This window comes from Felis catus, chromosome C1, assembly GCF_018350175.1.
Source record: "Felis catus isolate Fca126 chromosome C1, F.catus_Fca126_mat1.0, whole genome shotgun sequence".
Classification (NCBI taxonomy): domain Eukaryota; kingdom Metazoa; phylum Chordata; class Mammalia; order Carnivora; family Felidae; genus Felis; species Felis catus.
In genome coordinates this window covers 12,373,456-12,386,194 of record NC_058375.1, presented here as the reverse complement: position 1 = coordinate 12,386,194, position 12,739 = coordinate 12,373,456, and the positions used below count along the sequence as shown (strand labels likewise).

The 12,739-nt window shown below is 59.7% G+C and overlaps 1 protein-coding gene across 4 annotated transcripts in view; it reads right to left on the bottom strand.

Moving 5' to 3' along the window:
* Positions 1-27: 27 nt before the first annotated feature.
* The window catches only part of PADI4 (peptidyl arginine deiminase 4), a 33,729-nt gene continuing 21,017 nt past the window's right edge, over positions 28-12,739 (bottom strand). For 2 of the 4 annotated variants that reach the window (XM_003989527.5, XM_045035161.1), the window contains 8 exons: positions 11,797-11,908; positions 10,332-10,439; positions 5,045-5,199; positions 4,161-4,299; positions 3,824-3,926; positions 2,930-2,997; positions 2,189-2,329; positions 28-328 (listed from right to left, as the gene is read on the bottom strand). In XM_003989527.5, coding sequence (XP_003989576.2) covers positions 95-328; positions 2,189-2,329; positions 2,930-2,997; positions 3,824-3,926; positions 4,161-4,299; positions 5,045-5,199; positions 10,332-10,439; positions 11,797-11,908 — 1,060 coding nt within the window. In that variant the 3' untranslated portion in view covers positions 28-94. Of the gene's footprint in view, positions 329-1,304; positions 1,405-1,885; positions 2,015-2,188; positions 2,330-2,929; positions 2,998-3,823; positions 3,927-4,160; positions 4,300-5,044; positions 5,200-10,331; positions 10,440-11,796; positions 11,909-12,739 lie in introns of those variants that run through there. The other 2 variants (XM_023258201.2, XM_019836256.3) reach the window with 2 other exon arrangements.

Here is a 12,739-nt window from a genome sequence, read left to right as displayed (position 1 = left end):
ACAGGATGGGGGGGATGGGCTCAGGGCACAGGATGGGGTGGGGCCCAGGATGGGGTGGGGGGATAGGCTCAGGGCACAGGATGGGGGGATGGGCTCAGGGCACCATGTGCCACCACTTAAAGGAGAAGGGCCGCCGGCGCACGTTGGTGCCGCAGTGCACCTCCCCGTGCCGCAGGTGGTACGCGTAGAAGTCGTCGATGAAGGTGCAGTGGAGGCCCAGCGGCTCCAGCAGGGACCGCACCTTCTCCTCCAGGCAGCAGCGGTCGTCGATGATGGGCCCGAAGGGCTTGGGGATGCCCAGGTGCTTCCCCAGCACCAGCATGTTCACCTGCAAAGACACGGGGTCCCCGGGTCAGGGGCGCCGGCGTGCAGCCCGCATCACCCTCCGAGGGGCCCCCTTTTCTTCTGACCTTCAGCAACAGCAGCCCCACTTCGCAGAGGGGGAAACTGAGGCCCAGGCAGGTCAAGCGGGCTGCCTGGTCCGGGCCTCATACCCAAGTCTGGCAGACTCCAGGACCCATGCTCTCGCCCATCTGCCACCTTCTGGAAAACTCTCTGCGACTCAAGGGCCAGCTCAAATGCCACCCGCTTTGGGAAGCCGCCCGCGAGTCCCTGAACTGTGGCACTCGGTGCTCCCCCTCTGTGCTCCCACAGCGGCCGGCATGGCGCCTGGCATAACGAAGGCGCTTGGTAAATACCTGTTGAACGGACGCATAAATGACCGCCTTTTCGGTAGCGCTCTCTGCATATTGCAGTTTATGGAAATGACTATTTCCTCCACTATCTTGGGAGGTGAGAAAGGACAAAGGTGTTGACTCCAGGCCAACAGAGGTTCGACTCCCAGCCCTGTTACTCAATAGCTGTGTGACCTTAGGCAAGTCACTTTCCCTCTCTGAGACGCAGCAGCAAAAGGAGCCCAAACACACCGCCGCTGCTGTGACAATCAGACGTCAGGCTCACGGGGCACCGTGCTGGCACGCAGCAGGTGCAGCGTCGGTCTCCAGGGCTCAGGAGTCGTGGAAAGGCATCTCACTCCCTGGCACCACTCAGACACAGCCCGTGCTGGGGGTCTCGCACTCTGAGTTTCTCTGCCTGTTCCACACCCACGCCCTCCCCGCTCCCACCGTGGGCTCCCGGGGGGCGGGGGGAATCACGACTCTTGCTCGGGGCCTCAAACAGCGAAGGCACCCACGGTCGCCGGTCTCACTTCATTTGCGATGCCTCACCCCCCCCCCCCGGCTGGTGGCATCCACCCTCTTTCCTGCCGGGGGAACCTGGCTGGAGTGACAGGCAGAAACAAATGCTCGGGGCCAAGGGCTTTTATTCAAGGTGCCCCTTCCTGCCTTGTTGGTTTAGCCACGGAACCTCTTCTTCTGAATAAAATCTTCTGTAGTACCTCAATGCCTAAGATGGAAAAAAATCCCAACCGCTGCCTTGGAGCCCCAGGGACCTGGGGAAACCAGTCTGACGTCCACTGTGCCAGGACTGGCCCAGCCCCAGCAGGACAGGGTAGCTGAGGGCCCCAGCTGGGGTTTCTGCCTGGCCCTCGGGTATCCTTTGGAGAGACAGAGGAAGGGCACGGGGATAGTAGAAATACCGTGGATAGCTTTAAGACGGTCTTGGGGTGCGCAAGGAGGGGGTCACAGTTAAAAGTTCTTGACCAGGGTGGGATCCCCCCCGCCCCGAGTTCCCCCGTCAGAGGAGTGAATCCGCCCAGCCCAGGCAGTGCTAGACTCACGGCCTGCCCGGACCACCCAGTCTGAAATGGTGCCCCCGACTTTTCCCCTTCCCAACGGGACTTGAAACGGAGAGCAGCTTGTAAGTTGCCTGCTCAAGGGCACACCTACACCGGCCCCCCGCCCCCCTGCCCCCGCCGGGAAATCCGTAGCGGGCAGTGCCTCGGGGGTCAGGGTGTGGGCTCTGCAGCCAGACCCCTGGTTCGAATTCCAGCTCTAAATCCCATGTCGCCAGCTGTGTGTCCTCGTGCCGGAGGCCCGACCTCTCTGTGCCTCATCTGTGAAGCGGGAGCCCCACACCGTCATGGCTGTGAGACGCCCGGAGCCGCCCTGGGAGCGGCACACGGCCACGCCAGCCCCGAGCAGACAGCCAAGCCCCCTGGACCCACACCCGGGGGTCCTGACTTGAGGCCACTGGCAAAGGCGAGCCCAGCCAAAGCCCCCCTCCTCACCATGTTTGGGAAATAGGCTTCGGCCTTGAGTCTCCCTTGGAGGTCATCCTGGAGCTTGAAGAGCTGGGGGATGTCCACGATGTCCCGCTCGGTCAGGCCCAGCTCCCGCTTTAACACCTCCCGGTTCCAGTCAATGCATTTCTAGGGGGGCGGGGGGGGGCCGACTCAGGCAGGGGTGGGGCGGGCAACGAAGGGGTGGAGGGGTGGTGAGGGGGCGGTGGGCACGGTGGGGTGGGGAGTGAAGGAGGGGTGGGGACCGCCGCGGAGGAGGACAGTCTGGGGCGGAGGCCTGGCCAAGGGGAGGACTAGGGACGAGGTCGGGGAGGCAGTGACGGGCCCCTCCTTTTCTTCCCTCCGTTCTGCTCTGCTCTGCTCAGTCCCTCTGCCTCCTGCTTCTGCTTGTGCGTCCCTGTCTTTCCGGTCACTCTAGCACTTGGCCTCTCTCCTGCCTCTGTCCCTGTTTCTGAGAGCTCCCCCCCCCGCCGTCTTTCTCTGGTTCCAGCTTTCCCGATTTTGCTTCCCCTCTTTTCCATGCATCACTCGTGTGTGTTCCTGCAGCGGTGACTGAAGTCTCTCTCTCTGTCCCCCACACATTTACCCGAATCCCGGAGCCACCTGCCACCAAGCCTACAGGCAGCTGGTGGAAGGCTCCGCCCTTGTGCCTCTGAGGGTAGGGAAGGTGGTGGGGGCGGGTGGGTAGGTCTGCCCGGACCGTGGCGTCTCCGGCACCCAGGCTGGTACCTGCACGTACGAATTATCTCCTCTCAATTTCTCGTTGGACAGAACGTCCTTTATTTTCTGTTTTTTTTCTGGCATGGAGAAAAAGAAAAAACAGAAGCAGGTGAACTCGGAGGTCAATTTCCGTCCTCCTGGTGGGCACGGTGGGGACTCAGTTTTCCCATCTATAAAATGGGGGCGGCTAGAATTCCTAACAGGTAGGTTTGTTGTGCGCAGCCGGGAGGCACGCGCCTTAACGAACGTATTTTCTCAGCGCGACTTCTCCTTAAAGGTGTGGCTCTCACCCCCTTAAATTATCTCCAAAACATTCCCATCCAGTGAACAGCAAACAGAGGTCTAACCGTTGCCTGATGCCACACGACATACTACGGACACGACGTAAAAACTCTCAGCCGTGACTTACTGACCTCTGACACCAGCCCCTACCTGTGGACTTTGAGATTACCTCCAGCCAGACTGAACTTTCGTGCGGGTCCTCAAACACATTTCACTTTCTCCTGCCTCTGAGCCTTCGCAATGACGGTTCCCTCTGTCTGAGCTACCTCTCTTCCTCTCATCCCGCCACCCCACTGGGTGAACTCCTGCTCATTCGTCATGCTCCTGCCTGGTCTTTGCCTCCTCCAGGAAGCCTCCCTCGGACTCCTCCCACATACCCTCCAGCCCCCGTGCTGCGGCTGTTTTCCTGACTCGCTTCCCCAGGACTGCGGGCCGTGGCAGCAGCAGCAGCAGGGAGCTCGTCTGCCCTGTTCACACAGCACCCCTGGCCCGGAGCACAATGTCTGGAGCACAGCGGGTGCTCAGAGGACAGGTGTTCTAGGTGCCCCCACCTGGCAACAGGAGGCCACGCGAAGGCAGAGAAAGGACCCCGGGTGGAAACGCAAGGCCCGGCCAACTTACTCTTGACCCCTTCAAATAGCAGAGCCTCGCCGTGGCCCTCCTTCAGCTGCTCCTGGAACAGCCTGTAGCAGGACCTGGGGCTGGCGAGGAGCAGCCGGAAGCCCTGGAGGCATGAAACGCTGGGGTCAGAGGTCAGCTTGGCCCCTGGGGCTCCCAGAAGGGCGGGCTTGGACCCAGGCTGGCCCCCTCCTGGGGTTGAGGGAAAGCTAGTCCGGCACGTGAGGCCAGGCCCCCCCCCACCCCCCCCCCCCCCCCGCCCCAGGCAGAGCGCGGAGCAAAACCTGGGAGCCCAGGGCGGAGGTGTGTGCCTTCCTCCAGGCAGCCCCCCACATTGCACCTTGTGCACCGGGACGAAGCTCAGGAACTCGTCCACGTGGCCCACAAACAGCCAGTCGGAGTAGAGCTTCACGGGCGCCTGCACCTGCTGGGCACCGAGGAAGTCCTGCAAGGCCTGGTGCATCTCCTGGCTCTCGTTGCTGCCGACACAGGATGAAGGGGGCGTTATGGGGGGCGGGGGGCAACAGGGAGATCCCCGAGGGCCTGGAGGTGGGGCAAAGGGGTCGGGGGTCTTCTTCAGCTAGGGAAGGGATTCAGAAGCCTAGACGCCTTTAACTGTCTCCTCAAACGCTGGGGGACTTTACGAATTGCCATCCCGGTTGTGTTGGGGGAAACTGAGGCACCGAGTCAGTACGGCAAATAAAGACCAGAGCTTAGCCTCGGGAAGCAAAACCCACTGGCTCAGGCCAGATGCTGGCGTTGTGGGTAAACATGGCTCACAGCTCCGTGGAGAGCCGGTCCCGTCTGAGCGGATGATCTCTGATTAGCTGTGTGGCCTTGGGGACATTCCTTCACCTCTCTGGGCTTCAGTTTTCTCCTCGCTCTGGCCTCCACGGTCCTTCCTGATCTAGCCCTTTGCTCTCTCTCAATCTGCTCTAGCCCCTCTGGCCTTCTTGAACACACCCAGTTCAGTCCTGCCTCAGGGCCTTGGCACATGCTCTTTCGGCTGCCAGGAGCCCTCTGTCCCAGATCTCCACGCAGCCATGTCCTTGGAGCGAAGCCTTGAGCCTTCGCTCAAGAGCTGCCTTCTCAGCGAGGCCTTCCCCGATGACCCCCACAGTTCCCAAGTCCCTGGAGTCTGTCGAGGCCCTGGGGTCGGAAGCAAGTAGGGAGGGCTTCCACTGTGGCCCTGGGGCCACCCCTCGCCGCCCCTCCCCTCCTCACCTGGGGTAGCAGCTGCTCCCAATGAGGATCCTGCCCAGAGGGTATTTCTTCCTCCCAACCTTGACCGGGGGGCTCACTTCCAGATTTCCAAAGGAGTCGAGGTCAGAAACCTCTCCTGTTTGGGGCCCTCGAGTCACGTAGCCAAAATCGGGACCCTGGGATGGGGGAAGCATGTACCAAGCGTTAGAGAACACGGTCCCCGCGTGAGGAGAGGGCGGGAGCCGAGTCACGGGAAGGATTCGGGAACGGTCAGCGGCCGGTACAGCCCAGGCACCGCTGTCGCTTGTAGGAGATGCAGAAGGGGTTCAAACCAGCTGGTTGAGAAAAGGGACCGGCGTTTGTCGAGTGCCTCATACGCGCCTGCTGCTTTTGCAAGCCTTAACTCGGCCGTAACAACGGATCTGCAAAGTATCATTTTTGCCCTCATTCTGCAGAGAAGAAACGCAACGTGTGGCTTCGTCAGGTGCCACGGCCCGTCAGCGGAGGGACGCAGATTCGAGCTGTCTCTACAGCAAGCCCTCTTGCCACACTGCATCCTGACCTGGGGCTGGAGCGGGCCTTGCCGAGTGGCCACGACGTCCCCGCGTGGGTCTCTGCGGGAACAATCTCCTGCCCCGTGCGAGTTTGGTGTGGCTGCTGTAACACATCTAGTGGCTTAAAACAACACGCGTTTATCCTCTGTTGGCTCTGGGGGTCAGAGGTCTGAAACCGGTCTCACCAGGCTAATATCAAGGTGTGGCAGGGCCAGTTCCTTCCACAGGCTCTGAGGGGAGAACCTGTCTCCTTGCCCTTTTCGGCCTCCAGTAGCCGCCGTGGCTGGTGGGTTCTCCCCCCAGCTTCAAGGCGCATTGCTACATCCTCTGCTTCCGTCATCAAGGGCCTTCTCCCACTCCATCCTCCCTCTTCCAAGGAGCACCACGATGGCACAGAGCCCGCCAGATAACTCAGGGGCACCTCCCCCATCCCAGAGTCCCTAACTTCATCACATCTGCAAAGTGCCTTTTGCCACAAGATAGCATCAGGTCCTGGGGATTCGCACGGGGCCGTGTTCGAGGGCTGCCATTCTGTCCACTGCACTAGCCCTAGCTTTTTACAAATTCACGGGGGCCACCGACTCCCTGCAGGTAGGTTCCAAATGGTGAGCTTCCGTGCATTTCTCTGGGAAGAGGAGTCCTCTCAAGGAGGTCTATGACGCCCCCAGTTTAAAAGCCGTCATTCCTGGGGCGTCTGGGTGGCTCAGTTGGTTCAGTGCCTGACTCTTCATTTCTAGCTCAGGTCACGATCTCCTGGTTCAGGAGCTGGAGCCCCATGTCAGGCTCTGCACTGACAGCACGGAGCCTGCTTGACATTCTCTCTTTCCCTCTCTTTCTGCTCCTCCCCCGTGCACATGCACCCTCTCCCTCTCTCTCCCCCTCTCTCCCAAAAATAAACAAACGTCAAAAAAGGAGCCCGCAACAACTCCCCAGTTTCCCAGAGCTTAAACAAACAGCCCCCGCGTCATCCCCATCACCTCCCTGACAGCCAGCCTCTCCTAACTCGCTCACTTCTTCCCCGCGCCCCCACCCGCCCAAATCAATACGCCTTTTAGTGCATCTTTAAAATATGCCAAGTAGGTCTGAAAAATTATCTGGCATCTCGTAGTTTCTGTAGCTGGACAACTTAGTCCTTATTCATCAGCCTGCCGAACCGTTCCTTTTTTCAGAAACCTCGCCACCATCCCCAGATTTCCTGACGTCCTTATTTTTAACGCTTGTGGCCTGCTGAATCAAAAGCAGCTGAGTTTCGATACAAGTTCAATGTCATTTCCTTCAAGCATGAACTCATCTTCCTGGGCCTGAGATACCGAACAAGCGAACGCCTGGCCTCATCCGAACCCTGCGGGGGGGGTGTTTTTTCACCCGAGAGATTTTGGATCTCGACGAGAGCGCCATTCTCCCGAACGATGACGTCGGCGGAGGAGCGAGCGGGCACGGGCCTCATCTTGTAACGGAAGCCCCGCGTGACGCCCTTGACCGTGTTCTGCACACGACTACAGATGGTGCGAACGGTAGCCAGTTTTCCACCATGCGTCAACTCAGGGCTCTTTGTTTTCCTTCCAGGGAGACTGAGCTCTACACTGATGTGGTTGAAGTCCCTCCGCAGGGTTCCTCTGGGGCCCTTCGCAAATAACAGTGCCTCTCTTCAGAGTGATGGCGACATCTTCCGGAATGTTGACGGTCTCATTGCTGAGAAAGGCCTTCGTTCTCCCGCCAGATGGGGCCAAGAGCTCCCACCCTTCCTCTTGCCCGCTCTGCTTCACCCCTTCTGGCCTCTTCATGCTTCCCTGAACATGCCAGGCATGCTCGTGCCTCAGGACCTTTGCACTGGCTGTTTCTTCTGCCTAGAACACTCTTCACCCAGACACCCACATAGCCGACTCTCTTACCTCTTTTGAGTTTTTGTGCGTGTGTCTGCTTCTCAGAGGCCCTACCTGACCATTCTGTTTAAAATTGCAGTGTAATCTTCCCACTACTCTGGTGCCTGGGAGCCTCTCGATTCTGTTTTTTTTTTTTTTTTTCACCTATAGCACTAGGTCCCACCTCCCAACATACAACATAATTTATTTATTGCTGTGCTTAGCTTATCGTCTGTGTTTCCAGGCTAGAATGTCACCTCCATGAGGGTGGGGGCCATGAGGGTGGGGGCCACTGCAGTGCTCACTGATATACTCCAAGAGCCCAGAACAAGGCTGGGCACGGAGAATGGGCTCAAAGAACGTCTGATGAATGAATGATAAATTCATACAAGTCATTGCCTTGGCCATTGCCATGAGAGGGGCTCAGTGTCACAGGCTGCAGGTTTGGAGTCCTTTCTTCTTTATTGATTTTAGAGAGAGAGCAAGGGTAAGCAGGGGAGAGGCAGAGAGAGAGGGCGCGAGAGAGAATCCCAAGCAGGCTCCCCACTGCCAGCACACAGCCTGATTGATGTGGGACTCGAACTCATGAATCACAAGATCATGACCCGAGCTGAAATCAAAGAGTCTGACGCTTAACAGACTGAGCCGCCCCGGTGCCCCGTGGGTCAAGGCTTGGGTTTCTGAAGGCCAGTGAAGGCGTGCCCAAGGTCTGCAGAAGTACCCCCCCACCCCCACCCCCACCCCCAGGGAGTGGGATGGGCAGGGGAAGCTCACACGTGTGACCCCAGCTGATCCGGCTTCTAGCACAGACTTAGAAACATGTCGCCCGCTTAACTCTCCTCTAGTCTTTCTGGTTCATCAAAGACCCGGAGTGTGCAAATCTATCCTCAAAACCAGCCCATCTCCCCCTATAACAGCCAGAGAGCCCATCGGGGCTTCCCGCTTGCACTCGTTCATACCGAGCTGGCTTTAGTAACATTATTTGCTTTAATCCTATTTACTTTCACGGTTGCCTTTCTATTTACAGTAAGTGCTGCTGGTTTCCCACGGATGGGTGTCCAAAATTTACTGGCGTTGTCTTTTGGGAAGAACACCCACCACATGTGGAGCTGTGTGCTAACTGGCCTGTGCACAGTGATGGGCACCCCGGCCTCAGGCTCCGCCCTCCTGCTGCTGCCGGTCTAGCAGGGAAACAGACAATAAAACGGAAGTAACGAGTCAGTGATTTGTAACAAAACACTCCGGAAGAAACCAACAAGGTGAAACCAACAAGAATGCGAGGGGCTGGGGGGGGGGGGAAGTCCTGCAGGGTCAGGGATGGCCTCACTAAGGAGGGCACTGAAGCGAGACCCAGCCAGAGGTGTGAAGCGGGAAGAGCATTATAGGCAGAGGGAACAGCATATGCAAACGAGGTGAGTACAAGTTGGGTGCATTGGAAGAACAGGAAGGAGGCCGGTGAGGTTGGAGCTGGCTGGGGGACAGGAAGAGTGGCTCGTGATGAGTCTGGAAAAGCAGATGGGGTTGTTGCCTGGTGACAAGTTTGACTTTTATCCCAATTCTTTTCCTGAGTGATGGGAGTCGGAATACCGCACGTGTGCTTGCCTAAGAAAACATCGCAGCCCCTCGTCCAAGGCCGGGTGTGGGAAAGGATGAGGTCACCCGTGCTGAGGCGTCTGTCTGCCCAACAGGACTCTGGAGATTTCGCTTGTGGCATCAGAGAATCTGACCTTTGTCACACTCAGATTACCAAAGTGAGAGGCCCCTGAGCAGAGCAGAGCAGGGCTGAAAACAGACGGAGGGACGAAGGTCCCAGTGGCAGCTGGCTCGTCTGTCCCCAGGGTCCTGAGACAGGATTAGCCTGATGCCACACAGACAGACACCGTGGACGCACAAAATCTCTGCATCAGCCCCACTCAGCCCAGGAGAGCGAGAGGGACTCAGACAAGGTGCTGAGTTGAACTCAGATTCCCTTTCAAAGCTTCCTGTGTGGGCAGACCCGCTTCCCCTTCCCTGGGGCTCAGGGTGCTCCCCGGAAAGCCATTCATCAGAGCAAACCTTACGCCCCACACTCCTTCCTCCATCCCTGGAATCCTGGAATCAGCCTGGAATGCGGGCCTGGTGGCCACAGAGCTCCCGGAGCCGGACCCACCAGCCTCTCCTCTCTCCTTGTGTGACCTTGGAAAAGCTGCTTCACCTCTCTGAGCCTCAATTTCTCCATCTATATAATGGGCCTAGTGGCAGCATCTAGATTAAAGGTTGTCGGACAAATGAAATGAGTCACACCTTGACCGACACAGATTACGGGCTTGATAAATGTAACTATTGCTATCATTATAAGTCTCTGCTGAGTTTACACAAACCTGCCAGGCTAGTCCGGCATGATTCACCAATATGTCACCCCCCACCCCCACCCCCAAACACACACACGGTCACATCTAGGAAATGACCACCCTGATCCCCAAACCCACCCCACACCCCAGATGGAACACCCCCCCCCCGAGGCCAGACCCCACCCAAAAGACAGATCCTCCAGCCGGACACCGGGGAAGGTTCCAGTCCTGGCTCCACCCCCCCCCCCCCACCTTGCCACAAGAGCATCTTCAGAGGACAAGGATGCCCAAGCCTGACCTACGTCCTTGGCAGGGTTATTCTGAGGACAGGCTGAGCTCATGGCTGGAAAGAGCTTTGGGAAAGGAAGGGCCGGATCCCGTCTCGGCAATGACAAAAATAACACGGTCCACCTGCGTGATGGCGGCTCAAGCAGGCGCTGTATCTGCGGGGCGGGTGTGCTCAGCCACGGGGGCTGGCGGGGGAGGGGAGGGGGGGACGGGCAGTGAGGAGGGAGACCTGGGGCAAGGGGGTCTCAGCACTGCCGGCCCCCCCAGCACGTACCAGCAAGCACTTGATGGGGAACTCCTTCAAGCCTCTGTTCCTTGGAGAGTCAAAGACCACGGGCAGTGTCTTGTGCGGGGCTTGGATGTAGCCGACCTCTATCTCGTCCTGTGTGTGGAGCGAGTGGAAGGAAGGCTGAAACGCGTGCTCTCTGGGTTGTGACACCCAGTGCAGGGATCGGGGGGTGGGGGTGGGCGCAGAACCATCCGTCCCCCTCCCACGCCGTGGTCAAGGGCAAATTCCACCCCAGAGAAGGGGCTCTGAGGAAGCGGAGTTTATTATCCTGTGTTTGCCCCAACAAGTTCACCCCCACTCCTGGTGAGTGCTGGGACCGAGTGCTGCAGGTGCCGGGGACCCGGTGAGCGAGCCCTGCCCTCAGGAAGCCGGGCACCTCGCACCCAGTGTGAGGTGCTGGGCGGGGAGGTGAGGGTCTGTGGGGACACCCAGGAGGGGCTCCTGATGCTCTGCTAAGCTGAGGCCTGAGGTGGGAGCACGAGATCCCGCCCCCCAAAAGGGGGCAGGTCGGACCCAGCCCCGCCCGTGGGGCAGAAGCAGAAAGGGCTTGGCAACGAACCCAAGTCCTGCCCGCGTTCTGGCGGACGGATGAGACTACTTTTAGGCTGAACCCCCCGGAATTACCACTCCTGTAGGTCAAAAATGTGCCGTCAGCAATTTCGTGCCGTTCGATCCGACTCAACACGGAACGACGCAAGAGGAAGGGAGGGTTTATGCGTGGGGTTGGGAGAGGGATGGGGAAATTGGGGGAGGGGAAGCTTTCAAGCCGGGATGGTGCGAGCGTGACCCGGACGCGGGGGATGGGGACGGGGAGGACAGTGGCGAGGGGCCGCGGCAAGAGCAAAGGCACTGAGGCCAGAGCAGGGCGACCGACCGGCATGGCAGGGCAAGGAGTCTGAGAAAGCAAGGGAGGGGCAAGGAGGTTCCGTCCAGCCCGCCGGCTGCCCACAGCCACTGCCCCGTGCCACGCGCTGGGTGCTGAGCTGAGTGAGACTCAGTCCCTGAGCTCGGGGAGCTCACGGCATGAGCGGGGAGCCTGGCACAGAAGCGGAATGGAGATACGGCGCGGCCGGCAGGCTGGCACCAGGTAAGGGGCGGCCAGGCTGGGAGGCCAGGCTGGCGACTGCGTCCAGAAACCTGGCTTGGAGGGAGGGCCCCTGGAGGGACCCGCTGAGCTCCAGCCCCCTGAGCTTCGCGTCATTTCCAGACGCCGTCTGAGTTTTCGGGCAGGCAGGTGGTTTTCATCTTGGTGAGCACGGCAGTTTAATCGCTGGCCTGGGCCCCCGTACGCGGGGACCCTCAGGGGCTCCTCGCTTCCTGCCCCTCTGAGGGACGGTGGCCAGTGAGCCGCCGGGCCCAGCCCCAGGAGCCTGGGTCCCCCAGTGTCGCTTGACCCTCAGGAGCACCCACCCCGCGTGTCCCAGCTCCCCTGGCCCACAGGGCTGCACACCTGCATCCACCGGTCCCCCACACTCTGCTCCCTGGTGCACACGGTCAGCTGGCACTGGGCTTCCTGGGTCAGCGCCGTCACCGACTTAAGGAAGTCCGCATTTTCAAGCATCCTAGAAGGAGTAGAAAAGAAGCCCCTCAGGGCTCTGGATGCAGCAGCCGGTGGCCTTGGCCAGGCTCTGAGGGGGCAAGCTGGGCCCCCGGAGGGTCCCCAGGGGTGGAGCAGGAGCTCGGGCCCGGATGGAGTTGGGGACAGGCACAGTGGCTGCTGGGGAGATGCCTGGGGCCTGGACGGACATGCCCGGCTCGCCGGGTCTCCCTGCTCCTAGCAAACGTCTCACTGAACTCTTGCAACAATCCCTGAGAGGAGCCAACGGGTGCCCCCTTCCCTTGAGGAGACGCGAGAATGAGGAGGTCAAGGCCCAAGGTCATGCCATCCGGGGGCGAGCACCCAATCTGAACCCAGGCCTCGCTGGCTTCCAGCCCGCGTCCTGCCCACGAGGTTACTCCCTCACCCCTTCTGCCTGGAAACGACTGGAAGAGGAGAGGGGAGGGTCCCCTGAGACCCCAGGATGCTTAACAGGTGCGCTCAGATGGCAGGGTGGATGCTGGGGGGTGGGGGACACCCAGAGCAGCTTGTTAAAAGGCAGATGGGCCCCATCCCCAGACCTGAGACCCCGCGGTTCTGGGGTTGGCCCGGAACATGCATTTGAAACGGTTTCTGGTTCGGCAGAAGGTCCGCAGGCCGCACTCTCAGCAGCCCGGGAAGCCTGGCTCACCGACTGAGGGTTTTCCTCTGCCGGGCCTAGCGAATTCTACAGTCCTTCAGGAGAGAAAGCCGCGCTCGGCGTGCATTAGGGCAGGACAGCGAGGACAAAACAGCAGCCACGGTAATTCCCAACCGGCCGGGAGCCCTCAGCACGCTGCGTGCGGTAAGGGTCATT